General features: G+C 41.1%; 16 non-coding genes across 16 annotated transcripts, besides 23 other annotated features; 4 read left to right on the top strand and 12 right to left on the bottom strand.

Annotated features, from left to right (window-relative positions):
• The first annotated feature begins 15 nt into the window (after positions 1 to 15).
• Positions 16 to 408, top strand: an mRNA.
• A 120-nt stretch (positions 409 to 528) lies between these two features.
• Positions 529 to 1,587, top strand: an mRNA.
• Positions 1,588 to 1,687: 100 nt separating this feature from the next.
• Positions 1,688 to 2,074, top strand: an mRNA.
• Positions 2,075 to 2,199: 125 nt separating this feature from the next.
• On the top strand, positions 2,200 to 2,280 carry trnL2. Its single transcript has one exon. It is a non-coding gene; the product is annotated as a tRNA-Leu (tRNA).
• A 31-nt stretch (positions 2,281 to 2,311) lies between these two features.
• trnY lies at positions 2,312 to 2,392 on the top strand. The gene has a single exon. It is a non-coding gene; the product is annotated as a tRNA-Tyr (tRNA).
• Positions 2,393 to 2,407: 15 nt separating this feature from the next.
• On the top strand, positions 2,408 to 2,492 carry trnL1. The gene has a single exon. It is a non-coding gene; the product is annotated as a tRNA-Leu (tRNA).
• A 134-nt stretch (positions 2,493 to 2,626) lies between these two features.
• Positions 2,627 to 3,337, top strand: an mRNA.
• Positions 3,338 to 3,592: 255 nt separating this feature from the next.
• Positions 3,593 to 3,841, top strand: an mRNA.
• Positions 3,842 to 4,024: 183 nt separating this feature from the next.
• Positions 4,025 to 4,531, top strand: an mRNA.
• Positions 4,532 to 4,713: 182 nt separating this feature from the next.
• Positions 4,714 to 6,228, top strand: an mRNA.
• Positions 6,229 to 6,535: 307 nt separating this feature from the next.
• Positions 6,536 to 6,838, top strand: an mRNA.
• A 148-nt stretch (positions 6,839 to 6,986) lies between these two features.
• Positions 6,987 to 7,058, top strand: trnQ. The gene has a single exon. It is a non-coding gene; the product is annotated as a tRNA-Gln (tRNA).
• A 39-nt stretch (positions 7,059 to 7,097) lies between these two features.
• Positions 7,098 to 8,021, top strand: an mRNA.
• Positions 8,022 to 8,244: 223 nt separating this feature from the next.
• Positions 8,245 to 8,358, bottom strand: an mRNA.
• Positions 8,359 to 8,481: 123 nt separating this feature from the next.
• Positions 8,482 to 9,909, bottom strand: an mRNA.
• Positions 9,910 to 10,048: 139 nt separating this feature from the next.
• On the bottom strand, positions 10,049 to 10,121 carry trnF. The gene has a single exon. It is a non-coding gene; the product is annotated as a tRNA-Phe (tRNA).
• Positions 10,122 to 10,330: 209 nt separating this feature from the next.
• Positions 10,331 to 10,459, bottom strand: an mRNA.
• Positions 10,460 to 10,634: 175 nt separating this feature from the next.
• Positions 10,635 to 10,751, bottom strand: an mRNA.
• A 66-nt stretch (positions 10,752 to 10,817) lies between these two features.
• Positions 10,818 to 10,955, bottom strand: an mRNA.
• A 159-nt stretch (positions 10,956 to 11,114) lies between these two features.
• trnS2 lies at positions 11,115 to 11,199 on the bottom strand. Its single transcript has one exon. It is a non-coding gene; the product is annotated as a tRNA-Ser (tRNA).
• A 59-nt stretch (positions 11,200 to 11,258) lies between these two features.
• Positions 11,259 to 11,609, bottom strand: an mRNA.
• A 184-nt stretch (positions 11,610 to 11,793) lies between these two features.
• Positions 11,794 to 11,880, bottom strand: trnS1. The gene has a single exon. It is a non-coding gene; the product is annotated as a tRNA-Ser (tRNA).
• A 59-nt stretch (positions 11,881 to 11,939) lies between these two features.
• Positions 11,940 to 12,012, bottom strand: trnW. Its single transcript has one exon. It is a non-coding gene; the product is annotated as a tRNA-Trp (tRNA).
• Positions 12,013 to 12,030: 18 nt separating this feature from the next.
• trnP lies at positions 12,031 to 12,104 on the bottom strand. Its single transcript has one exon. It is a non-coding gene; the product is annotated as a tRNA-Pro (tRNA).
• Positions 12,105 to 12,252: 148 nt separating this feature from the next.
• Positions 12,253 to 12,348, bottom strand: an mRNA.
• Positions 12,349 to 12,461: 113 nt separating this feature from the next.
• Positions 12,462 to 12,563, bottom strand: an mRNA.
• Positions 12,564 to 12,753: 190 nt separating this feature from the next.
• Positions 12,754 to 12,864, bottom strand: an mRNA.
• A 120-nt stretch (positions 12,865 to 12,984) lies between these two features.
• trnD lies at positions 12,985 to 13,058 on the bottom strand. Its single transcript has one exon. It is a non-coding gene; the product is annotated as a tRNA-Asp (tRNA).
• A 319-nt stretch (positions 13,059 to 13,377) lies between these two features.
• Positions 13,378 to 15,633, top strand: an mRNA.
• Positions 15,634 to 15,652: 19 nt separating this feature from the next.
• Positions 15,653 to 17,857, top strand: an mRNA.
• An 869-nt stretch (positions 17,858 to 18,726) lies between these two features.
• Positions 18,727 to 19,788, bottom strand: an mRNA.
• A 296-nt stretch (positions 19,789 to 20,084) lies between these two features.
• Positions 20,085 to 20,201, bottom strand: rrf1. The gene has a single exon. It is a non-coding gene; the product is annotated as a 5S ribosomal RNA (ribosomal RNA).
• A 372-nt stretch (positions 20,202 to 20,573) lies between these two features.
• rrl1 lies at positions 20,574 to 22,638 on the bottom strand. The gene has a single exon. It is a non-coding gene; the product is annotated as a 23S ribosomal RNA (ribosomal RNA).
• A 570-nt stretch (positions 22,639 to 23,208) lies between these two features.
• On the bottom strand, positions 23,209 to 23,281 carry trnA1. Its single transcript has one exon. It is a non-coding gene; the product is annotated as a tRNA-Ala (tRNA).
• Positions 23,282 to 23,287: 6 nt separating this feature from the next.
• On the bottom strand, positions 23,288 to 23,361 carry trnI1. The gene has a single exon. It is a non-coding gene; the product is annotated as a tRNA-Ile (tRNA).
• Positions 23,362 to 23,434: 73 nt separating this feature from the next.
• On the bottom strand, positions 23,435 to 24,933 carry rrs1. The gene has a single exon. It is a non-coding gene; the product is annotated as a 16S ribosomal RNA (ribosomal RNA).
• Positions 24,934 to 25,293: 360 nt separating this feature from the next.
• Positions 25,294 to 25,367, bottom strand: trnR1. The gene has a single exon. It is a non-coding gene; the product is annotated as a tRNA-Arg (tRNA).
• A 167-nt stretch (positions 25,368 to 25,534) lies between these two features.
• Positions 25,535 to 26,956, bottom strand: an mRNA.
• Positions 26,904 to 27,876, bottom strand: part of an mRNA that runs on past the window's edge.

Raw genomic sequence — 27,876 nt, 5'->3', positions numbered from 1 at the left:
TGGTAAATTTATACTATGGCTAGTAAACAGCGTAAAAGTGTACAGAAAAAAGCCCGTCGAAAGGTACAACGTGGCGTTGTACATATTTTAGCCACGTTCAATAATACTTTAGTTACAATTAGTGACCGTTCTGGAATGGTGATTGCTTCATCATCTTCTGGTGCTTGTGGATTCCGTGGTGCTCGTAAAGGAACACCATTTGCTGCACAAACAGCAGCGGAAGAAGCTGCACGTAAGTCACTTGACTATGGTTTAAAATATGTTGATGTAATGGTAAAAGGACCAGGCGCAGGACGCGAAATGGCAATCCGTGCACTTCAACAACTTGGGTTAGGTATTACCTTAATTCGTGATGTAACACCGTTACCTCACAATGGTTGCCGTCCACCAAAGAAACGTCGTGTATAACGATAGTTTCAACTTTATTAAAAATAATATTTAATAAGGTAGTTTTTTATATCACTATAAAATATTTCTTTTATATTGATATTCCAGGCCCGTGTGTATCAACGAATATCTACAACCACTATGAATTTTATTGTTCCAAATTCCTCGGCGAAATTGGAGTGCGTTGAATTTCGAGAAAATAACCCGCGTGATCATTATGCACGACTTGTACTTGGACCACTTGCACCAGGACAAGGTGTAACACTTGGGAATACATTTCGTAGGCTCTTGTTAAATGATTTACCTGGTGTTGCTATCACAGCAGCAAAACTCAATGAGACACGAACAGAATTCATGACACTCCCAGGAATTCGTGAATCCGTTGTTGAAATCTTTTTAAACTTACGTGATATTGTTTTTTTTAATACATTTCCTGATGTATTAGCTCCACAAGGAACAATTACGATTAGTCCTCGTCCACAAACAGATGAGAGTAAAAGTTTTCATACTCCACGTGTGATTTGTGCTGGTGACATGCAATTACCTGAAGGTATTACATGTGTAGACCCAACACAACCAATTGCTACATTAATGAATGGCGATACAGCTTTTAATCTGACATTTATTCTTGAACAATCAACTGGATATCGTGTATGGAAAAAACCAACACAATCATACGGAACAGGATTTTATCCTTCACCTCAAATTGAGTCAGTTCAAATCGAACAAGTAAAATCTGGTGTATTCCAACCAATTGATGGAAACTTTATGCCAGTAAAGAATGTTAATTTTGCGGTCCATGAGGTTCAACCACATGGTGAATATATTCATTTTGAAATTACAACAAATGGAAGTATCCACCCGCATAATGCATTTAAACACGCAGGTGCGATTCTTACAGAAATTACACGCGCAACACTTCAAGATCCACGACCTGTTGTTGGAATTGATGAAGCATCAACTCCGGTTGATACGGCAGTTGCTCAAAAAGCATACTTTGAAAATATTGCAATTGAGCAACTCGAGCTTTCATTACGAGCATATAATTGTTTAAAACGTGCTCAAATTTTAACATTAGCTGATTTATCACGTGAATCATATTCAAGTCTTCTTGCACTTCGTAATTTTGGACAGAAATCTGCAGAAGAAGTAGCTAAAGCATTAGAAACTTATGGAATTGAGTTGGTTCAAGAGCCATAAACTAATACTTTCTGCATTTTAAATGCATCTACACCAGAGAAGTGTGTAAAATTTATACTCTTTTCAATGTGTGCATTCCACTAAACCACGGAGATTGTCTATGCAACAAATTTGGTCGGCTACTGGACGACGCAAACGAGCAACTGCTCAAGTTCGAATTGCTTCCCCAGGAACTGGGGCAATTCAAATTAATCAAGTAGACGCACAAGTTTACTTACAAGGAAAATATCCAACAATCCTTAAACCATTACAACTTTTCCAATTAGAGGAAAAGTGTGATATTTTCATTCAAACAACTGGTGGTGGGTTAACTGGACAAGCTGAGGCTATTCGTCTTGGTTGTGCCCGTGCTCTTTGTTTAATGGATACTGCTTACCGTGCTGAATTAAAGGCACAAGGATTCCTTACACGTAACGCTCTTAAAAAAGAACGTAAAAAGTATGGATTAAAGAAAGCTCGTAAAGCACCACAATTTTCAAAGCGTTAAATTGTATTATTGGCTTTTTATTCTTTTGGCTGTATTTTAAGTACAGCCAGAAGGAAAACTCATATTTAAAATTGTGTACAAGAAAGACTTGAACTCTTTAGGCGTTTCCTGTACACTATGAGTATGTCTTAGTGGTGGAATGGTAGACACGCAAGCTTGAGGGGTTTGTGCTTTACGGCGTGGAGGTTCGAGTCCTCTCTAAGACATGTCCCATCAACGGTGGGGTTTCGCATCAATGGGTCGATGCCCGAGTGGTTAATGGGGGCGGACTGTAAATCCGCTGGCTTGCCTACACTGGTTCAAATCCAGTTCGGCCCAATTTAAAACAATCATGTGGCTGTGGTGGAATGGTAGACACTGGAGACTTAAAATCTCCTGCAGCTAATACTGCGTGAGGGTTCAAATCCCTCCAGCCACAAAAATTTCAAGTTCTAAGTGTTTAGATCAACTGACTATTTTCAGTATTTTTTTGAAATAAATAGAATGTTTATGTGCATTTCAAAAAAATAAGGTATGATATCGGTGTGAGACATCAAAGCATGGAGAAAGGTAATGAATCTCTTATACGATATTTCTGCCGTTGAAATCGGTCAACATTTTTACTGGACTCTTGGTGGGTTCCAAATGCACGGGCAAGTATTAATCAACTCATGGATTGTACTTGGACTTGTAATCGCATTTGCACTTGTAACTACAAGTGATTTAAAGCCTGTTCCAGAAGGTGGGCAAAACTTAGCTGAGTTCGTTGTAGAGTACATTCGTGACATTGCTAAAACACAGATTGGAGAAGACTACAAAACGTGGACACCATTTATTGGAACACTTTTCCTCTTTATCTTTGTTTCAAACTGGTCAGGTGCACTTATTCCATGGAAGGTAATCGAACTTCCAAATGGAGAGCTTGGGGCACCAACAAATGATATTAATACAACTGTAGCACTTGCTCTTTTAACATCTGTAGCATACTTCTATGCCGGATTAAAGAAAAAAGGGTTAGAATATTTTGGTAAGTATGTAGAGCCAACGCCTATTCTTCTTCCAATTAACGTTCTTGAGGACTTCACTAAGCCATTATCATTAAGTTTCCGTCTTTTCGGAAACATTCTTGCTGATGAGCTTGTAGTAGCGGTACTTGTTTCATTAGTCCCTCTTGTGATTCCAATTCCTCTTATTTTCCTTGGTCTTTTTACAAGTGCAATTCAAGCACTTATTTTCGCTACACTTGCTGGAGCATATATTGGTGAAGCACTTGAAGGGCACTAATCTTCAAAAAAATACTTCATGCAATTCATATTCTTAACTCTTCCCAAGAGAAGAGCAGAATAAGATGACGTTTTGGGCGAATTGCTAATATTCGCCCACGTTAATTTTAATAAGTTGAAAGATAAAAAAGAATTAAAAAAAAAAATAAATAGAAGGAGAACAATTAAAATGAATTAAATTCAAAAACGCTTTTAAATTTAATAGAAACTTAGTAATATTCAAGTGCATAAGCAACTAATAAAAAGGAAACATACAATGAACCCATTAATTTGTGCTGCATCTGTAGTTGGAGCTGGTTTAGCAATCGGACTTGGAGCTATCGGTCCTGGTATTGGTCAAGGTACTGCAGCTGGTCAAGCTGTAGAAGGTATTGCACGTCAACCTGAAGCTGAAGGAAAGATCCGTGGAACACTTCTTTTATCACTTGCTTTCATGGAAGCATTAACAATTTACGGTCTTGTAGTTGCATTAGCATTAATGTTCGCAAACCCATTCGTTTCTTAATTTCATTTTTCGAAATTCCAAAAGAAACACTTTATCCCGCTCAAGTTTATGTGTAAACATCACTTGAGCGGGTATTCACTACTCACTATTTTCTTTATTCAAGATGAATAGTTGATCTGGTATATAGGTTTTTAAAAGCCTCTATACAATACAAATTCCCAATTACCTGGAGGTTTCACACGAATGGTATCACTTGCAGAAGGATTCGGATTCAACACGAATCTTCTTGAAACTAACATTCTCAACCTCGCTGTTGTTCTTCCACTTGTTTTTTCACTTGGAAAGGATACATTAACATCTATTTTAGATAACCGACGAGAGAAAATTCTTAGCAGTCTCCGTAGTGCCGATGATCGATTTAAGCAAGCTCAATTAGAACTTGATGCTGCTAAATCTGAACTTGCACTTGCTGCTGAAAAAGTTAAAGAGATTCAGCGCGAAGGACAAAAAACAATGGAAGCCCTTCGTCTTGAAGAAACAAAGCGTTATGAAGAACTTCACCAACGTTTTGATGAACTCAAAGAAGAGACAATTCGTCTTGAAGAGGAAAAAGTTGTAAAAACATTCCGTCAACAACTTATCAGTGTAGCTTTTGAAAAAGCAATTGAAGGTATCCGTTCACGTATGGATGAGAAACTTCACCGTAAATACATTGATGCGAAAATTGCACTTATGAATAGTTCACTTTAAGAGATCTATTTGATGCATTTTCTACGAGTTTATAAATATATATACTCGTGAAGACAGTGGATTTCCACATATGTCTTCCTCTCTATGCGGTTAGCCTAATAGAAATGGTACAAATTGTACCAATTTGGCTTACCAATTTGTGAAAAGTTAATCCCAAAGATTGAATCGAAACCGAGGATCACATGGTAAAAATTCGCCCAGATGAAATTAGTAGCGTTATTCGCCAACAGATTGAGCAATACTCACAAGAAGCACAAGTTGTAAACGTTGGAACTGTACTTCAAGTTGGAGATGGAATTGCTCGAATCTACGGATTAGAGAAAGTAATGGCTGGTGAGTTACTTGAATTTAAGGATGGTACAATTGGTATTGCATTAAACCTTGAATCAGATAACGTTGGTGCTGTACTTATGGGTGAGGGACTCTCTATCCAAGAAGGTGATGCAGTAAAAGCAACTGGTAAAATTGCACAAGTACCTGTAGGAGAAGCATTCTTAGGTCGTGTTGTTGACGCTTTAGCTCGTCCAATCGATGGTAAAGGTGATATTCCTTCAACTGATTCACGTTTAATTGAATCACCAGCACCTGGTATTATTGCACGTAAGTCAGTATATGAGCCACTCCAAACTGGACTTGTGTCAATTGATGCTATGATTCCAATTGGACGTGGACAGCGTGAGTTAATTATTGGTGACCGTCAGACAGGAAAAACAGCAGTAGCAACTGATACAATCATTAATCAGAAAGGTGGTGACTGTATTTGTGTATATGTAGCAATTGGTCAGAAAGCATCATCAGTAGCTCAAATTGTAACAACATTAACAAATGCTGGAGCAATGGACTACACAATTATTGTAGCTGAGAACGCAAACTCTCCTGCTACACTTCAGTACCTTGCACCATATACAGGTGCGTCACTTGCTGAGTACTTTATGTACTCTGGACGTGCAACGCTTATTATTTACGATGACCTCTCTAAGCAAGCACAAGCTTACCGTCAGATGTCACTTCTTCTTAAGCGTCCACCAGGTCGTGAAGCATACCCTGGAGATGTATTCTACCTTCACTCACGTCTTCTTGAGCGTGCAGCGAAGCTTAATGAGTCTTTAGGTGAAGGAAGTATGACTGCTCTTCCAATTATTGAAACACAAGGTGGTGATGTATCTGCTTACATTCCAACTAACGTAATTTCAATTACAGATGGACAGGTATTCCTTTCTGCTGACCTTTTTAACTCTGGTATTCGTCCAGCAATTAACGTAGGTATTTCAGTATCACGTGTAGGTTCAGCTGCACAAATTAAGGCAATGAAGCAAGTTGCAGGAACACTTAAGTTAGAACTTGCACAATTCGCAGAGCTTGAGGCTTTCTCACAATTTGCTTCTGACCTTGATCAGGCTACTCAAAACCAACTTGCACGTGGAGTACGTTTACGTGAACTCCTTAAGCAAGCACAGTCAGCACCGCTTACTGTTGATATGCAAGTTGTAACAATTTACACAGGAACTAAGGGATACCTTGATGACCTTGCAGTTGCACAAGTACGCCCATTCCTTATTGGACTTCGTGACTACATGAAGACGAACAAGTCTCAATTTAGTACTAACGTGCTTGAATCAAAGGCTATGTCTCCTGAATCTGAAGAGATGTTAAAAGAAGGAATTACAGCTTACAAAGCTATTTTCCTTGGAAAATAAACTTTAATTTATATTGGAAAATGCTTTGCATTAACTCAAATTTAAATTAAATCTTCTACGTTTGGTGCTTTTAAAGCACCAAATGTATATGACCTCTCTAGTAATAAATACATAGAGTTTATAATAAAAAGATTTTATACATATATTTTGGTTTGTTTCAAATATGTCAATTTTTATAAAAAGATGACGCAGAGGCAAAAATATGGTAAAGTAGCATTAAAGAATTCTATGTGTTGAAACACACGTGCCACATTTAGGCATACTTGTACTATACAAGCCTTTTTATACCTTTAAATAATTTTAATTTATGGCAAAAAAATCGATGATTGCGCGTGAAACAAAACGCCAACGTCTTGTAGAAAAATATGCACAGAAACGTGCACAATTCAAGCAGGATATTCGTAATGCTGGATCTATTCGTGAAGTAGTAGCAATCCACCGTCAATTCCAAACATTACCTCGTAATAGTGCACCGGTACGTTTACATAACCGTTGTGCTCAAACAGGTCGACCAAAAGGATATTATCGCGATTTTGGTCTTTCACGTCATGTTTTACGTGAGATGGCACACCAATGTTTACTTCCTGGAGTACGTAAAGCAAGTTGGTAAACAATACTTTATTTATGTGTAGAAGTTTAAAGATTAAATCTTTCTAATTTTCTACACATAAATAAGTCTTTACAAACTATTATTTAGTGAAATTTTGGACTCTAAGACGTTGACTTTTTTGTCTTAGACCCTCATAATATATTTAGTTTGGGGCATAGCCAAGTGGTAAGGCGACGGTTTTTGGCTCCGTTATTCGGAGGTTCGAGTCCTTCTGCCCCAGTAAAAAGGAAATTTCAAGATATATCTCAAAGAGTACATTATGACTAACAAAAACTTTTTTGCGGGTGTATTAGCAGCATTTGCACTTACATTTACAAGTTCAGCAAACGCATACCCTGTGTATGCACAAAACGGGTATGAAAACCCGCGTGAAGCAACTGGACGTATTGTATGTGCTAACTGTCACCTTGCTCAAAAACCAGTGGATATTGAAGTACCACAAGCTGTACTTCCAGATACAGTATTTGAAGCTGTAGTGAAAATCCCATACGATCAGCAGGTAAAGCAAGTTCTTGGTAACGGTAAGAAAGGTCCATTAAACGTTGGAGCAGTTCTTATTCTTCCAGAAGGATTCCAAATTGCACCTCCTGAGCGTATTTCTTCAGAACTTCAAGAAAAAGTTGGAAAGCTTTATTTCCAGCCATACAGTGAAGATAAGAAGAACATTATTATTGTTGGACCTGTTCCAGGTAAGAAATATAGTGAAATGACTTTCCCAATTCTTGCTCCAGATCCAGCAAAATCTAAGGATGTAAACTACCTTACATACCCAATCTACCTTGGTGGAAACCGTGGACGTGGACAAGTATATCCAGATGGTACAAAGAGTAACAACACTGTATACAATGCACCAGCTGCAGGAACAGTAAGTGCAATCAACCCAACTGATAAAGGTTCGGATGTTGTAATTACTAGCACTGCTGGTGATAAGGTAACGACTGCAATTCCAGCCGGACCTGAAATTCTTGTATCAGTAGGACAAGCTGTGCAAGCAGACCAGCCATTAACAAATAACCCTAATGTAGGTGGATTTGGACAAGGAGAAACAGAAATTGTACTCCAAAACCCAGCTCGTCTTCAGGGACTTATTATTTTCCTTGGTTTCGTACTTATTGCACAAGTATTCCTTGTACTTAAGAAGAAGCAATTTGAGAAAGTACAACTTTCAGAGATGAACTTCTAATCGATTAGTCGATATATTGGAGCTTACTTTTTAGTAAGTTCCAATATTTATTTCAAATAAAGTAAAGACAAATTTTAACTAGAGTATCTTTTTCTTATGTTTTCTAATAAAATTAGATGATTGTTGGCCAGTGGTATGGGGCGTTCCAACTGTCTTTTGCAAGTGCTCAGACTTTGATTCGCCCCTCACTTGGCGCATGGAATGCCTGTATGGATAAATAAATCTAAAGATTTAATTGATCTCCACGACGGTACTGAAGGTAGGCTGTTACAAAAAGCCCAGAAAGAGTAACCGGGATCATTCCAAGAACAATTCCAAAAAGAAGAGCTTCAATCATGTTATTATTCCTTGGTGATTTATAAGTTGTGTATCTAAGGATACATGCCCTATTAACAATGTTAATAGGGCATACAAACTTTTATGTATTAAACGAATTTAATACAAAAGGTTACTAATTAGATTAGAGAGTATCTACAGTATCGAATTCGAACTTAATCTCTTTCCATACTTCACATGCTGCTGCAAGCTCAGGAGACCACTTACAAGCTGCACGGATTACATCTCCACCCTCACGAGCAAGGTCACGACCTTCGTTACGAGCCTGAGTACAAGCCTCAAGAGCTACACGGTTAGCAGATGCACCTGGAGCGTTACCCCATGGGTGTCCAAGAGTTCCACCACCGAACTGTAAACAAGCGTCATCACCAAAGATCTCTACGAGAGCTGGCATGTGCCATACGTGAATACCACCAGAAGCTACTGGCATTACTCCAGGGAGAGATCCCCAGTTCTGAGTGAAGTAAACTCCACGGTCACGGTCCTTCTCAACGATTGGGTCACGCATAAGGTCAACGAAACCAAGAGTTACGTTACGCTCACCTTCAAGCTTACCTACTACAGTTCCTGAGTGAAGGTGGTCACCACCTGACATACGGAGAGCCTTAGCAAGTACACGGAAGTGGATACCGTGGTTACGCTGACGGTCAATTACTGCGTGCATTGCACGGTGAATGTGAAGGAGGAGTCCGTGATCACGACAGTAGATAGCAAGTGAAGTGTTTGAAGTGAAACCACCAGTAATGTAGTCGTGCATAATAATAGGAAGTCCTAATTCTTTAGCACAAGCTGCACGCTTGATCATCTCTTCAGATGTAGCAGCAGTTACGTTAAGGTAGTGTCCTTTAATCTCACCAGTCTCAGCTTGAGCCTTGTAGATAGCCTCAGCTACGAAAAGGAAACGGTCACGCCAACGCATGAATGGCTGTGAGTTTACGTTCTCGTCATCCTTAGTGAAGTCAAGTCCACCACGAAGACACTCGTATACTGCACGACCGTAGTTCTTAGCAGAAAGTCCAAGCTTAGGCTTAATAGTACATCCAAGAAGTGAACGTCCGTACTTGTTTAACTTATCACGCTCAACCTGGATTCCGTGAGGAGCTCCTTGGAAAGTCTTACAGTAAGCTACCGGAATACGTAAGTCCTCTAAACGAAGTGCACGAAGTGCCTTGAAACCGAATACGTTACCTACAATTGATGTGAAAAGGTTAGTTACAGAACCTTCCTCGAATAAGTCAAGTGGGTAAGCTACGTATGCGATGAACTGGTTATCTTCTCCAGGAACTGGCTCGATGTCGTAACAACGACCCTTGTAACGGTCAAGCTGAGTAAGACCATCAGTCCATACAGTTGTCCATGTTCCAGTTGAAGACTCAGCTGCTACAGCTGCTCCACACTCTTCAGCAGGTACACCTGGCTGTGGAGTCATACGGAATGCTGCGAGTACATCAGTTGCTTGTACTTGGTAGTCAGGAGTGTAGTAAGTTAAACGGTAGTCCTTAACTCCAGCCTTGAATCCAGCTTGTGTTTTAGTTTCAGTTTGCGGTGACATAATTTTTTTCTTTATGAAGAACACGAATCCATAATCTCAAAATCTACTCGTATGATTATGCGAAAATCATGATAATACATGAAAGCATCTTTATAATTTATTGTACACAGGTTCAGAACGACTGACAAGTGGTTTATTTTGCCAGGAACCAGATTTGAACTGGTGACACAAGGATTTTCAGTCCTCTGCTCTACCGACTGAGCTATCCCGGCGATATCTATGTAGTACATTACCGTTTTATTGCATGAATGTCAAGTCAGGTTTTATGAGAAAATTATTCTTAAAAAAATAATAATAAAAACATAAAGCTCGAGAGAAAATTTCAGCAATTTAGTACATAGACCCATAAGGGGTCTATGCAAAAGCTTTAACTTTTGTACGGATTACAAAACAGAAAAAGCATACTCATTAAAATTTACCATTAGAATAATGGGAATGTAAGAGCATCAGGGAAAAAACGATTTAATTCAATCAAGAGACCAGCAATAAAACTGAAATAGAGAGCAGCAAGTACTGGAGCTGTTGAAAGATAGATTTGAAAATCCTTCATGGTATCCTCCTAACAAAAACAATCAGTTAGGTAATCTATTTGATTGTAAAACCCTTAATGGGCAAAAATACTAACATTTAAATTAGAGTTTAAATGCTAGAAATAAAACAAATGGTTAATAAACCAAAATGTAGTTTTTGTAGTTAGAAAACTAAACTACCGAGAATAAAATGAGTTATTCAAAATCCTTTGAGTTCGGGTTACGTCCTGGGTCATTTGAAAGGAACCCAAATACGAAAAGCGAAATGAAGAAGATAACTACTGTGTAAACAAGAATTTTTAACGTAAGCATACTGTTTTACTTTCTCCAATGAGCGAGGTAAATAAAAGAACACTAGTCGTGTGTTACTTTTTGGAATTAACGGAAACTTACGGAAGCTTGCCAAACAAAAGCAAGAAGTAAGAAAAGAACTGGGATAATTGGGAGTACGTCCACGAGCGGGTCAAATGGTGCGTACGCTTCCGGTAATCGACCAAGAATGAAAAGTTGAGTCATGAGAAAAATCTCCAATCAGATCAAATAAAAGAATGAACTAGCAATTTTATTATATCCAATAATAGTCCACAAATCAAAACCGAGGCACATTCTCACAAGAATTTTCTTGAAACCCGTCGAAATCTATTTTTCAGATAGATCAAAACAACTAAACTTTATCGGAGAGAGTGGGATTTGAACCCACGGTAACTTGCGCTACATTGGTTTTCAAGACCAATACATTAAACCACTCTGACACCTCTCCATACTCTTAACATAGCAAAAATAAGGGGCTTATGCAAGCCCCTGTTTGAATGAAAACTCTTATGAAGCTTTTACTTTATCACAAAGAGTCTTAAAACTTGTTGGATCTAAAATAACAAGCTGTGATAACACTTTACGGTTTAAATTCTGACGATTTACTTTTACATCATGCATAAAGCGACTGTATGATGTTCCATGTGATCGTACACCAGCATTAATACGTCGAATCCATAAACGACGGTATTGACGTTTCTTTTTACGTCGATCACTGTAAGAAGATGAAAGTGCTTTTAAACTACGCTGATTCGCAGTACGGAATAATGTGGAATGTGATCCGCGGAATCCACGGTTTAAATCTAAAATTTTATTACGGCGTTTTCGTGCAACTGTTCCGCGTTTTACTCGAGTCATAAACTATGATTAATTAAAGACTTCGTTTTCACTCGACGAAGTCATACGATTATTGGTATAGGATGATTTATTGAATACTTAATATATATATATAAATATGAACTATACCAGGTCATTCTCTATGTGTATATAGCATACTGAAAAGAGAGGCTCCCAGTCAAGATACATTTTTTATTTTTTATTTCGGAGAGAAGGGGATTCGAACCCCTGGTACGATTACTCGTACGCTTCATTAGCAATGAAGTACTTTCGGCCACTCAGTCATCTCTCCAGTTGCAGTTTACCAATATCTTGATTTGGCCACAAGGTTTTCTTTAATTTATATTTAAACACGCCCTGTAGGACTCGAACCTACGACATCAGGTTTTGGAGACCTGCGTTCTACCAACTGAACTAAGGACGCTTTAATATGCCAAACGGTTCGGAGTGACAGGATTCGAACCTGCGACCACATCGTCCCAAACGACGTACGCTACCAAACTGCGCTACACTCCGATCTATTCTATACAATAGAGTAGCAAATGTACTCAGTTTAAACAATTAGATTTTTTGACTTTATTTACAAATGGGTGTAGCCCTCACTAATCATACATTTGTATGTTAGTAAGGATTAAATTTCACCCAGTACGGAACAGAGGCTAAATTACTTGTAAAGTTGAGCTCCAAGTCGTACTGAAAGAATCCCTGTAATAAGTGCAACAAAAAGAGCAACAAAAACTTGTGTATCAGATAAAGGCATACATTTTTAAAGGGCTATTTGTACAATAATTGAAAGATACTATAATTGAATTCCAAGTATTTACTTAGTATTTTTATTAGTCTTTACTAGTCGTTGTACACAATTGTACTGAATTAAAGATTACCACCACGTGCGTAAACAGCCGCTACGATGATTGGACCTGCTCCAACAATAAGAGCAACGCTTACAAGTTGACCAATTAATTCAAGATTCATAGATGTAACTCCTTGATAATGGGGTTGGTACAATATAGCTAATATTTAACTAAATATTAATACTATATTGTGTGTTTGATACAAAACTATAAGTATATATAAAGTTATCTTATAATTCTGATCGATTAATAAATATTAAAATAGTGAAAATAAAATCTTTCTATTAGAAAGAAAATAACTCAGTTTAATATTAGTTAATTTCCTCTTTTTCAATATAAAGGAAAAGTGCTGCCATAGTCACAGCTGGGAAAACTAAACCTACAAGAGGTACGAAAATTGACGGTAAAAGAGATGTAGCCATGTGTTCTTCTCCTTAATTGAAGTATCTCACCAAAAAAAATAAGGTATAGAGGCGACACTATTATTATAGATAAAAAATGTAAAAGCTTCACGTTATTTGTTATCTTTTTTTTAGTTTCTTCGGGACTGACGGGACTCGAACCCGCGACCTCCGCCGTGACAGGGCGGCGCTCTAACCAATTGAACTACAGTCCCACATTTCTGATTAATATAGTGCCTTATAATTATATGTTTGGCAACTCTTTTCTTTCCTTTAAATAAAAGATACGAAATAAAATAAATATTTATAGTAAATTTACCCTTTTAGAAGTGACAGATTATAAAAATCAATGGTATAATAGTAATACCATACTTTATACCATTGCATAGCATTTAGACATTCAATGTCCTGATTAAGTAGGCTTGCGTTTATATGAAATAACAGTTTTAAATTGTTGTATTTCAAAATATCGCATTCATTACTTTTTTTCATTTTTTGAGATTAAGTAATTTATGAACTAACGAGGAAACTTTAATGACAATTAGCCCACCAGAACGCGAGGTAAAGGCAGTTAAGATTGTAGTTGATCGTGACCCAGTACCAACTTCGTTCGAGAAATGGGGTAAACCCGGACACTTCTCACGAACACTTGCAAAAGGTCCTGCAACAACAACATGGGTATGGGATCTCCATGCTGATGCACACGATTTTGATAGCCACACAACAGACCTTGAAGATATTTCGCGTAAGGTTTTCAGTGCACACTTTGGTCAACTTGGTGTGATCTTTATCTGGCTTAGTGGAATGTACTTCCACGGAGCACGTTTTTCAAACTATGAAGCATGGTTAAGCGATCCAACGCACATTAAACCAAGTGCGCAGGTTGTTTGGCCAATCGTAGGACAAGAAATTCTTAACGGTGACGTAGGTGGTGGATTCCAAGGAGTACAAATTACTTCTGGATTCTTCCAGCTTTGGCGCGGAAGTGGAATTACAAGCGAACTTCAACTTTATAGTACAGCAATTGGTGCTCTTATTTGTGCAGGACTTATGTTCTTTGCAGGTTGGTGGCACTACCACAAGGCTGCACCAAAACTTGAATGGTTCCAAAACGTTGAATCAATGATGAACCACCACCTTGCAGGACTTCTTGGTCTTGGAAGTCTTTCATGGGCTGGACACCAGATTCACATTGCTTTACCAGTGAACACACTTCTTGATGCAGGAGTAGATCCAAAAGAGATCCCACTTCCACATGAGTTTATGCTTAACCGTGATCTCATGGCTGAGCTTTACCCAAGTTTCTCACAAGGTCTTGCACCATTCTGGACATTTAACTGGACAGAGTACTCAGATTTCCTTACATTCCGTGGTGGACTTAACCCAGTAACAGGTGGTCTTTGGCTTTCAGATACAGCACACCACCACCTTGCAATTGGTGTACTTTTCATTATTGCTGGACACATGTACCGCACAAACTGGGGTATTGGACACAGCATGAAAGAAATTCTTGAAGCACACAAAGGACCATTTACTGGTGAAGGACACAAGGGTCTCTATGAGATTCTTACAACATCGTGGCACGCACAACTTGCAATTAACCTTGCACTTTTTGGATCACTTTCAATTATTGTAGCGCACCACATGTATGCAATGCCACCATACCCGTATCTCGCAACAGATTACGGAACACAGCTTTCACTCTTTACACACCACATGTGGATTGGTGGATTCTGTATTTGTGGAGCGGCAGCACACGCAGCTATTTTTATGGTTCGTGATTACGATCCTACAAATAACTACAACAACCTTCTTGACCGTGTACTTCGTCACCGTGATGCCATGATTTCACACCTTAACTGGGTATGTATTTTCCTTGGTTTCCACAGTTTCGGACTTTACATCCACAACGATACTATGAGTGCTCTTGGTCGTCCGCAGGATATGTTCTCTGATACAGCAATCCAGCTTCAACCAATTTTTGCACAATGGGTACAAAACACACACGCTCTTGCACCTGAGCTTACTGCACCAACTGCTGGTGCAAGTACAAGTGCGAGTTGGGGTGGTGATATCGTGGCTGTTGGTGGAAAGATTGCTATGATGCCAATTTCACTTGGTACTTCAGATTTCATGGTACACCACATTCACGCATTCACAATCCACGTAACAGTACTTATCCTTCTTAAGGGTGTGCTTTTTGCACGTAGTTCACGTCTTATCCCAGATAAGGCAAACCTTGGATTCCGATTCCCTTGTGATGGACCAGGACGTGGAGGAACATGTCAGGTTTCAGCTTGGGACCACGTATTCCTTGGACTTTTCTGGATGTACAACAGTATTTCTATTGTAATTTTCCACTTTAGCTGGAAGATGCAATCAGACGTTTGGGGAAGTGTAACTGATAATGGTGTTTCACACATTACTGGTGGTAACTTCGCACAAAGTGCAAATACTATCAACGGATGGCTTCGTGACTTCCTTTGGGCACAATCTTCACAGGTTATTCAATCATACGGATCAGCACTCTCTGCATATGGACTCATCTTCTTAGGAGCCCACTTTATCTGGGCATTTAGCCTTATGTTCTTATTCTCAGGACGTGGATACTGGCAGGAGCTTATTGAATCAATCGTATGGGCGCACAACAAACTTAAAGTTGCGCCTGCTATTCAACCACGCGCTTTAAGTATTACTCAAGGACGTGCCGTTGGTGTTGCTCACTACCTTTTAGGTGGAATTGCAACAACATGGTCATTCTTCTTAGCGCGTATTATTGCAGTCGGATAACCCGCGGAGGACATGACTTATGGCAACTAAATTCCCTAAATTTAGTCAAGGATTAGCACAAGATCCAACAACTCGTCGTCTTTGGTTCGGAATTGCAACTGCACACGATTTCGAGACGCACGATGGTATGACAGAAGAGAAGCTTTACCAAAAGATCTTCGCTTCACACTTTGGACAACTTGCAATTATTTTCTTATGGACATCAGGTAACCTTTTCCACGTAGCGTGGCAAGGTAACTTTGAAAAGTGGGGTGAAGATCCACTTCACGTACGTCCAATCGCACACACAATCTGGGATCCACACTTTGGACAACCAGCTGTTGAAGCATTTACACGTGGAGGAGCTAGTGCTCCTGTAAACATTGCCTACTCTGGTGTATACCAGTGGTGGTACACAATTGGAATGCGTACAAATGGAGATCTTTATAATGCATCTCTTTTCCTTCTCTTTGTAGCAGGACTTTTCCTCTTTGCAGGATGGTTACACCTTCAACCAACATTTGCTCCAGCACTTTCATGGTTTAAGAACGCAGAATCGCGTCTTAACCACCACCTTTCTGGACTTTTTGGTGTAAGTTCTCTTGCATGGACAGGACACCTTGTACACGTAGCAATTCCAGAATCACGTGGACAACACGTTCGTTGGGATAACTTCCTTACAACATTACCACACCCTGCTGGACTTGCTCCATTCTTCTCAGGGCAATGGGCTGTATATGCACAAAACCCAGATACAGCAAACCACATCTTTGGAACACCTGAAGGAGCTGGAACAGCAATCCTTACTTTCTTAGGTGGATTCCACCCACAGACTGAAAGTCTTTGGTTAACAGATATGGCACACCACCACCTTGCAATTGCGGTAGTATTTATCCTTGCAGGGCACCAATACCGTACAAACTTCGGAATTGGACACAGTATGCGTGAAATTCTTGAAGCGCACACACCTCCTGCTGGAGGACTTGGAGCTGGACACAAAGGTCTTTTTGACACTGTAAACAACTCTCTTCACTTCCAGCTTGGACTTGCACTTGCATCTGTTGGAGTAATTACATCTCTTGTAGCACAGCACACATACTCACTTCCTGCGTATGCTTTCCTTGCACAAGACTTTACTACACAAGCTGCACTTTATGCACACCACCAGTATATTGCTGGATTTATTATGTGTGGAGCATTTGCTCACGGAGCAATCTTCTTTATCCGTGACTATGATCCAGAGCAAAATGAAGGAAACGTGCTTGCACGTATGCTTGAGCATAAAGAAGCAATTATTTCACACCTTAGCTGGGTATCACTTTTCCTTGGATTCCACACTCTTGGTCTTTACGTACACAACGACGTAATGCAAGCATTTGGAACACCAGAAAAGCAAATCCTTATTGAACCTGTATTTGCACAATACATTCAAGCTGCACAAGGTAAATCAATCTATGGATTTGATGTACTTCTTGCATCACAAGGAAACCCTGCTAATTTAGCAAGTCAATCAATTTGGCTTCCAGGATGGCTTGAAGCAATCAACAGTTCAAGTAACTCTCTTTTCCTTCCAATTGGACCAGGAGATTTCCTTGTACACCACGCGATTGCACTTGGACTTCACACAACAACGCTTATTCTTGTAAAAGGAGCTCTTGATGCTCGTGGATCTAAGCTTATGCCAGATAAGAAGGATTTTGGATACAGCTTCCCTTGTGACGGACCAGGACGTGGAGGAACATGTGACATCTCAGCTTGGGATGCTTTCTACCTCGCAGTATTCTGGGAACTTAACACAGTTTCATGGACAGTATTCTACTTCCACTGGAAGCACCTTGCTCTTTGGCAAGGAAACTCAGCTCAATTTAACGAATCATCTACATATATTATGGGATGGCTTCGTGATTACCTTTGGCTTAACTCATCTCAACTTATTAACGGATACAACCCGTTTGGAATGAACAGTCTTTCGGTATGGGCTTGGATGTTCCTTTTTGGACACCTTATTTATGCAACAGGATTCATGTTCCTTATTTCGTGGCGTGGATACTGGCAAGAACTTATTGAAACACTTGTATGGGCACACGAGCGTACTCCGCTTGCAAACTTCGTTAAGTGGAACGATAAGCCAGTAGCTCTTTCAATTGTACAAGCACGTCTTGTAGGACTTACACACTTCTCTGTAGGATTTGTGCTTACATACGCAGCCTTTGTAATTGCATCAACTTCTGGTAAGTTCGGATAATGCATAATTAATTCTTAGATTTATATACTTCAAATATAAGATGAAACTTTTATACATGACAATAGCGTTATTAGCCTGATTTTCGTGTATCTAAGGTTAATCTAAAAAAGTATTTTATCTATATTTCATGGGGGCTTAAAGCCTCCATGAAACTATATATAAGTGCAAAGACCTCGTCTGCCCGCTACACACTCATGTTGAAATGAAAGTTGGCTAATCTATTAAATTGTTTCTTTGTTTATGAAAAATCCTTTTTCTCTTGTTGTCTCTTTCTTTGGTTGGATTTTCGATCGTACGTTACTTATCTTTGAACTTTCAGTAGATCTTACGCTTAGTGTTTTAGATAGTTTTCTAAGAGTCTTTCGTATTCTTTATGAAATTCTAGAATATATGATTTACTATCGTACATTACAACCTCCCCGTGATGTCTGGGAATATGGTGGTTTTAGCTATATTGCAAATACACTTATTCTTGGTTATATCGGATTAGTTCTTATTCTGAATTTTTTCGCCTTTTTTCCAATTGTTCCAGAGACCATTAATAAAATTGCTAATTATTTTGCAGCGCATGAACGTCAATATATTTCAGCATTTATTTTATTATTATTTGTTCTTCCAAAACAACGAATTCTTCGAGATCCTGTGACTCGTAAGTTTTTTCGACGTGGTTGGTTTAAAGATTATGGAAGTGCATATCTTTTTACAAAATATTTATCATTTCTATTTATTATTTTGTGTCTTTGTGGAATTTTTATTCATCCAGGTTAATTTTTTATCTTTTAATTATAGAGGAAAGAAATATCCATCCTCTACAAGAGAGGATGGACACTAAGTTATTTTACCTAAAGGTAAAGATACTTAAAACTTGATTATGCGTTGATAGAAGGAGCTTCTACAGATGCAAGGTCAAGTGGGAAGTTGTGAGCGTTACGCTCGTGCATTACTTCCATACCGAGGTTAGCACGGTTTACGATATCAGCCCATGTGTTAATTACACGTCCGTTTGAATCTACTACAGACTGGTTGAAGTTGAATCCGTTAAGGTTGAAAGCCATAGTTGAAATACCCATAGCTGTGAACCAGATTCCCATTACTGGCCAGATTGCGAGGAAGAAGTGGAGTGAACGTGAGTTGTTGAATGAAGCGTATTGGAAGATAAGACGTCCGAAGTAACCGTGTGCAGCTACGATGTTGTAAGTCTCTTCTTCTTGTCCGAACTTGTATCCTGCGTTTGCAGACTCGTTCTCAGTAGTCTCACGGATGAGAGATGAAGTTACGAGTGAACCGTGCATTGCAGAGAAAAGTGAACCACCGAATACACCAGCAACACCAAGCATGTGGAATGGGTGCATAAGGATGTTGTGCTCAGCCTGGAATACGATCATGAAGTTGAAAGTTCCAGAAATACCAAGAGGCATTCCATCAGAGAAAGAACCCTGACCGATTGGGTATACGATGAATACAGCTGTTGCTGCTGCTACAGGAGCAGAGTAAGCTACAGCAATCCAAGGACGCATTCCTAAACGGAAAGAAAGCTCCCACTCACGACCCATGTATGAACAAATTCCGATGAAGAAGTGACATACGATAAGCTGGTAAGGACCACCGTTGTAAAGCCACTCATCAAGAGAAGCTGCTTCCCAGATTGGGTAGAAGTGAAGTCCGATAGCGTTAGATGTAGGGATTACAGCACCAGAGATGATGTTGTTTCCGTACATAAGTGATCCAGATACTGGCTCACGGATACCATCGATATCTACAGGAGGAGCAGCAATAAATGCTACGATGAATACTGAAGTTGCTGTAAGTAAAGTAGGGATCATTAATACTCCGAACCAACCGATGTAAAGACGGTTCTCAGTTGAAGTAATCCATGAACAAAAACGTCCCCATACTGTTGCGTTTTCGCGGCGCTCTAAAGTTGCAGTCATAATAAAGAAGAAATAAATAGTTATAAAGAGTTACACAATCCACATCAATGATGTTTAGACCTGTTATCAATTAGTTTACCATAGCTCCTCCCTGTACCGGTACAGGCTGTGAAAAAAAAATAAAAAAAAATATCTTTTTATTATAAAAAAATTAAAGAGTCTTCAAGTAGAGAAAACTCTTCAATTTAAGAAATTTATATAGAAAAATATCTCCTATTAAAAATAGAAGAAATATTTAATAGATAGTATTCAAAGTATGAGAATACCCTAAGGTATTCTTATTAGTATATATATATTCTTGGCATCGATATGTTTTCAGATACAGCTACCCGTATCCTATCGTTATCTCAAAGGCCTTTCACCACGCAGTTCGGAAAGGGATGCTGTGTCTCGACCTCGACGAAGACACCAAGAAAAAGAACCACGTATGCAAAAGTTGCAGCTGTGGTTCAGAGTAGTAAAAATGGTATACAAAATCAAATCCCTCGGTCTATTAGCACATGTCAGCTTCAGAATGCATTACTGCACTTCTACTTCATGCCTATCAAACGGCTCGTCTTGCCGTGACCTTCCTTGTCTTTCATTTGTCAATCCTTCATAGAAGATTGATCGTTTGAGACAAAAGAGCACTCATCTTAAGGTGAACTTCCTACTTATATGCTTTCAGCAGTTATTTACTCCAGACATAGCTACCCAGCGTTTACCCCTGGCGGAATAACTGGTACACTAGAGGTCTGTCCCCACCTGGTCCTCTCGTACAAAGGGGAGATCCTTTCAATGCTCTAAACGCCTACACAGGATATGGACCAAACTGTCTCACGACGTTCTGAACCCAGCTCGCGTGCCGCTTTCTATGGGCGAACAGCCCAACCCTTGGAACGTACTTCCGCTCCAGGATGCGACGAGCCGACATCGAGGTGCCAAACCTCCCCGTCGATGTGAACTCTTGGGGGAGATTAGCCTGTTATCCCTAGAGTAACTTTTATCCGTTGAGCGACGGCCTTTCCACGCAGCACCGTCGGATCACTAAAACCGACTTTCGTCTCTGCTTGACATGTCAGTCTCGCAGTCAAGCTCCCTTATGCTTTTACACTCTATGGTTGATTTCCGTCCAACCTGAGGGAACCTTTGTGCACCTCCATTACCTTTTGGGAGGTGACTGCCCCAGTCAAACTGCCCGCCTGAAACTGTCATCTTACCGGATAACGGTTAAGACTGAGCTTTCTAGCTTACCAAGAGTGGTATCTCACTGATGGCTCCCCTCTTCCCGGAAGAAAAGGTTCGTAGCCTCCCACCTAAGCTGCGCAAAATAAGCTTGAAAGCAATTCCAGGTTACAGTAAAGCTTCATAGGGTCTTTCTGTCCGTGTGCAGGTAAGCCGCATCTTCACAGCTAGTTTTATTTCACCGAGTCTCTCTCTGAGACAGTATCCAGATCGTTACACCTTTCGTGCGGGTCGGAACTTACCCGACAAGGAATTTCGCTACCTTAGGACAGTTATAGTTACTGCCGCCGTTCACCAGGGCTTCAGTTGTTAGCTTCATCAAAGATTGACCAACTTCTTTAACCTTCTGGCACTGGGCAGGTGTCAGCCCCCATACGTCGTCTTACGACTTTGCGGAGACCTGTGTTTTTGGTAAACAGTCGCCTGGATCTCTTTACTGTGGCCCCCTGAGGGGCACTCTTTCTTCCGAAGGTACAGAGCCAATTTGCCGAGTTCCTTAGAGAGAGTTATCTCGCTCCCCTTAGTTTATTCAACCCACTCACCTGTGTCGGTTTACGGTACAGGTAGTCTAGACTCAAAGTCGAATGAGCTTTTCTTGGAATAAATAGCATCAAACAGCAACAGGTTTATCCAAACTGCCAAGTATGGCTGTTGTGTAGATTGGTATTTGTTCGTCCCTCAGGACTAAGCCTAGACTAGTGAAGGAATATAAACCTTCTTGCCATCAATTACGCCTTTCGGCCTCACCTTAGGTCCTGACTGACCCTGCGCGGACGAGCCTTGCGCAGGAACCCTTGAGTTTTCGGGGCATTGGATTCTCACCAATGTTTACGTTACTCAATCTGACATTCTCACTTCCGTCCTGTCGACCGCGGCTTACGCGCTTGGCTTCCCCCTGGACGGAACGCTCCTCTACCCTACATCATCTATGTGATGTAGCCACAGCTTCGGCAAAAAACTTAGTTCCGGTCATTTTCGGCGCGAAAACGCTTGATCAGTGAGCTATTACGCACTCTTTAAAGGGTGGCTGCTTCTAGGCAAACCTCCTGATTGTCACTGCATTTTTACCTCCTTTGCCACTTAGCTTTTATTTAGGAGCCTTAGCTGGTGGTCTGGGCTGTTTCCCTTTTGACTACGGAGCTTATCCCCCGCAGTCTCACTGGCTGATTGAAAGCGTTCTAGGTATTCCGAGTTTGCAACAGATTGGTACCGCTTTCGCAGCCCGCACCGAGACAGCGCTTTACCCCCTAGAAGCCCATAATCAACCGCTGCGCCTCAACGCATTTCGAGGAGAACCAGCTAGCTCCAAGTTCGATTGGCATTTCACCCCTAACCACAACTCATCCGTCGATTTTTCAACATCGGTCGGTTCGAACCTCCACTTCGTATCACCAAAGCTTCATTCTGGTCATGGTTAGATCACCTGGGTTCGGGTCTAGAAGAAGGGACGAGAGCCCTTATCAGACATGCTTTCGCTTTGGCTTCGATGGAAAATCTTAACCTGCCACTTCTTCTAAGTCGCCAGATCATTCTTCAACAGGCATGCGGTCAGATGTGTTCATCCTCCCACAAATTGTAAGCATACGGTTTCATGTTCTATTTCACTCCCCGTAAAGGGGTTCTTTTCACCTTTCCCTCGCGGTACTATTCGCTATCGGTGACCTAGGAGTATTTAGCCTTACGAGGTGGTCCTCGCAAATTCATACGGGATTTCACGTGTCCCATACTACTCGGGAGCCAAACGGCGGTTGTTGGTAGTGATTCAACGACTGGACTTTCACCATCTATGGTACAGGTTTCAGCTGTTTCGTTTCTCATTCCATGCAGTGCCATATGTTTGGTCCCATGACCTGGTCTTTACATTAATGTCAAAGTCCTTTTAGGCTGTTCCCATTCCGCTCGCCGCTACTTTGGGAATCGCTTTTGCTTTCTTTTCCTTTGGCTACTAAGATGTTTCAGTTCACCAAGTTGTCTTTCTCTTCTCTATGAATTCAAGAAGGAATGCTTTGGGTTGCCCCATTCGGGAATCCTCGGATCAAAGCATACGTCCTGCTCCCCGAGGCATATCGTCGGTTGTCACGCCCTTCATCGGCTCTAGGTCCCTAGGTCTCCACCATATGCCCTTTATTGATTGATTTTGTTTTATGTGTAGAAATAACCACAATTCTAATTGACCTTTTAAATTAAAGGCTTGGCTGGAGGTAAGCGGACTCGAACCGCTGGCGTCTGCCTTGCAAAGGCAGCGCTCTACCAACTGAGCTATACCCCCGTGCCATGGGCTATTCAGGACTTGAACCTGAGACCTCACCCTTATCAGGGGTGCGCTCTAACCACCTGAGCTAATAGCCCGTAGCGTGGTGCATTTCTTCTCAAGCAATGGCAAGCCAATTGTTTTAAGAAATGCGCGCTTGTTTCATCTTTAAAAAGGAGGTATTCCAGCCACACCTTCCAGTACGGCTACCTTGTTACGACTTCACCCCAGTCACCAACCCTGCCTTCGGCATCCTCGTCCCAATGGGTTCGAGTAACGACTTAGGGAAGAGTCGGCTTCCATGGTGTGACGGGCAGTGTGTACAAGACCCGGGAACGTATTCACCGCTGTATAGCTGACCAGCGATTACTAGCGATTCCACCTTCATGTACTCGAGTTGCAGAGTACAATCCGAACTGAGATAGGGTTTTTGAGATTGGCTAGCCTTCGCAGGATCGCAGCTCATTGTCCCTACCATTGTAGTACGTGTGTAGCCCAGGATGTAAGGGGCATGCTGACTTGACATCATCCACACCTTCCTCCGATGTTGGTCGGCAGTCTCTCTTAAGCACTCAGTGAGCAACAAGAGACATGGGTTGCGCTCGTTACGAGACTTAACTCGACATTTCACAACACGAGCTGACGACAGCCATGCACCACCTGTCATTTCATCCCGAAGGAGGCTCCTCTTTCAAGGAGTTTTGAAATGATTTCAAACCCTGGTAAGGTTCTTCGTGTTGCATCGAATTAAACCACATACTCCACCGCTTGTGCGGGTCCCCGTCAATTCCTTTGAGTTTCACTTTTGCAAGCGTAATCCCCAGGCGGGAAACTTCACGCGTTAGCTTGACCACCGCTCGTTGTATTTCGCTCGGCAGTGAGTTTCCATCGTTTACGGCTAAAATTACTAGGGTATCTAATCCTAATCACTCCTTTAGCTTTCGTCTCTGAGCGTCAGGTAAAGCCCAGTACAGTGCCTTCGCCATATTGGTGTTCCTCCCGATATCTACGCATTTCACCGCTCCACCGGGAATTCCCTGTACCTCTACTTCCCTCAAGTATAGAAGTTTCCTTTGCTGGATCTCGGTTGAGCCGAGGCATTTAACAAAAGACTTTCTATACAGCCTACAGACGCTTTACGCCCAATCATTCCGAATAACACTTGCATCCTCCGTATTACCGCGGCTGCTGGCACGGAGTTAGCCGATGCTTATTCCTCGAATACCGTCAGAGCTTCTTCTTCGAGAAAAGAAGTTTACAACCCGCAGGCCGTCATCCTTCACGCAGCGTCGCTCCGTCAGACTTTCGTCCATTGCGGAAAATTCCCCACTGCTGCCTCCCGTAGGAGTTTGGACCGTGTCTCAGTTCCAATGTGGCTGTTCATCCTCTCAGACCAGCTACTGATCGTCGCCTTGGTATGCCATTACCACACCAACTAGCTAATCAGACGCAAGATCATCCCTCGGCGAAATTCTTTCACTCCACAGCGTATCGGGTATTAGCTCTCGTTTCCAAGAGTTGTCCCCGACCGAGGGGCAGATTCTTACGTGTTCCTCACCCGTTCGCCACTCTTCCACATTCCGAAGAATGTTTCATCGTTCGACTTGCATGTGTTATGCACGCTGCCAGCGTTCCTTCTGAGCCAGGATCAAACTCTCCTTGATGTGTTTGAGAAGATTAGAAAAACTAAAGCTTCCATTCACGAGTATAGCGTGTTGCCGAACTGGCCATGCACTTCTGCCTCTTTCACAAAGAAAAAACATTTAAGGATTGCATGAATTCGACTTGTAGAATATTGAAATTTTGGCGAAGCTGAGCATTTTCATCTGATAAAGGAGTAAAAGCTTGCACGAGCTCAGGAGTCAGCATCTCTTCTTCAACACCATATTGAATAAATAAACGCAGCAAAAATTGATTTAGCTGCTCCTAAAAACCTGAAGTAAATTGTTGGGGCGCTTATGCATGTTGCATAAATAAATCCTTTATTCTAAAAATATAATATATCTAATTTGAATTTTTAATAAAACTTTCAGACAAGGAGGGACTCGAACCCCCGACACTGTAGTTCGTAGCCACATACTCTATCCAACTGAGCTACTTGTCCAAATATATACTTAAAGTATATCAAAACAACTCTAAAAAAGATAGAGGTGTTTTATCAAAAAATTTTCGTACAAACAAGTATGTACATAAATACTGGACCCATAAATATGGGTCCAATATTTTAATTTTCTCTAACTAAAAAGCTAAAAAAATTATACGTAAACTTGATTAGTCAAGTGGACGCATTGAAAGTACTGGCTCAGTATCACGATCAATTCCTTTTTCGAATCCTGCAGCAGCAGCACGTGCACGACCTGCGTGCCAAAGGTGTCCTACAAAGAAGAAGAACGCTAAAGTCCAGTGTGATGTTGCAAGCCAACTACGTGGGTTTACGAAGTTAGTTGAGTTAATCTCAGTTGCTACACCACCTACTGAGTTAAGTGATCCTAATGGAGCGTGAGTCATGTACTCAGCTGAACGACGCTCTTGCCAAGGCTGAATGTCATTCTTAAGCTTAGTAAGGTCAAGTCCGTTTGGTCCACGAAGTGGCTCAGTCCATGGAGCACGCATATCCCAGAAACGCATAGTTTCTCCACCGAAGATAATTTCTCCTGTTGGTGAACGCATAAGGTACTTACCTAATCCAGTTGGACCTTGTGCAGAAGCAATGTTTGCTCCTAAACGCTGGTCACGTACAAGGAATGTAAATGCTTGAGCTTGTGAAGCTTCTGGTCCAGTTGGTCCAAAGAACTCCGAAGGGTATACAGTGTTGTTAAACCATACCATTACTGCTGCAACCCATGCCATTAATGACACAGAAGCAAGACTGTATGAAAGGTATGCCTCTCCAGACCATACAAGAGCACGACGTGCCCATGCAAATGGCTTAGTGAAAATGTGCCAGAATCCACCAAGGATACAGATTGTTCCGATCCAAATGTGTCCACCGATTACATCTTCCATGTTGTCTACACTAATAATCCAACCGTCTCCACCGAAAGGTGACTTAAGAAGGTATCCAAAGATTACTGATGGATCATATGTTGGGTAGTTAATAATACGTACATCTCCACCACCTGGTGCCCATGTATCATATACTCCACCAAAGTACATAGCCTTCCATACAAGAAGGAATGCACCACATCCAAGAAGTACAAGGTGAATTCCAAGAATTGTTGTCATCTTGTTCTTATCTTTCCAAAGGTATCCGAAGAATGGGAAAGATTCCTCAAGAGTCTCAGGTCCAATAATTGAGTGGTATACACCACCAAAACCTAATACAGCTGATGAAATAAGGTGAAGAACACCAGATACGAAATATGGGAAAGTATCAAGTACTTCTCCTCCAGGACCAACACCAAATCCAAGTGTTGCAAGGTGAGGGAGAAGGATGAGTCCTTGCTCATACATTGGTTTTTCTGGTACGAAGTGTGCTACCTCAAAAAGGTTCATTGCACCAGCCCAGAATACGATAAGTCCAGCATGTGCTACGTGTGCACCAAGGAGCTTACCAGAAAGGTTAATAAGACGAGCGTTACCAGACCACCAAGCGAATCCAGTAGATTCTTGGTCGCGGCCACCAACTACAAGTGTTGAATTAAAGAGCGTTTCCACGTGGAAGTACCTCCTCAGGGAATACAAGGTTTTCATGAGGCTGATCTTGAGCTGCCATCCATGCACGAATACCTTCGTTAAGAAGAATATTCTTAGTGTAGAATGTTTCAAACTCAGGATCTTCAGCTGCACGGATCTCTTGTGATACGAAGTCGTATGCACGGAGGTTAAGTGCTAATCCTACAACACCAAGTGCTGACATCCATAACCCTGTTACAGGTACGAAAAGCATAAAGAAGTGAAGCCAACGCTTGTTAGAGAAAGCTACACCGAAAATCTGTGACCAGAAACGGTTTGCTGTTACCATTGAGTAAGTCTCTTCAGCTTGAGTTGGGTTAAATGCACGGAAAGTGTTTGAACCATCACCATCTTCGAAAAGTGTGTTCTCTACAGTTGCTCCGTGAATCGCACAAAGAAGTGCTGCTCCAAGTACACCAGCTACTCCCATCATGTGGAATGGGTTAAGTGTCCAGTTGTGGAACCCTTGGAAGAAAAGAATGAAACGGAAAATTCCCGCTACACCAAATGAAGGTGCAAAGAACCATCCTGATTGTCCAAGTGGGTAAATAAGGAATACAGATACAAATACAGCGATAGGTGCTGAGAATGCAATCGCGTTGTACGGACGAATTTGTACTGCACGTGCAATTTCAAATTGACGGAGCATAAATCCGATTAATCCGAATGCACCGTGAAGTGCTACGAATGTCCATAATCCACCAAGCTGACACCAACGTGTGAACTCACCTTGTGCTTCTGGTCCCCAAAGGAGAAGAAGTGAGTGAGCCATACTGTTAGATGGTGTTGATACTGCCGATGTAAGGAAGTTACATCCCTCAAGGTATGAACTTGCTAAACCGTGTGTGTACCATGAAGTTACGAATGTTGTTCCAGTAAACCATCCACCAACTGCAAAGTATGCACATGGGAATAATAAAATTCCTGACCAACCTACG

Source organism: Micromonas sp., chloroplast, assembly GCF_000090985.2.
Source record: "Micromonas sp. RCC299 chloroplast, complete genome".
Lineage (NCBI taxonomy): Eukaryota > Viridiplantae > Chlorophyta > Mamiellophyceae > Mamiellales > Mamiellaceae > Micromonas > Micromonas commoda.
This window is presented reverse-complemented; position numbering and strand designations above follow the sequence as displayed.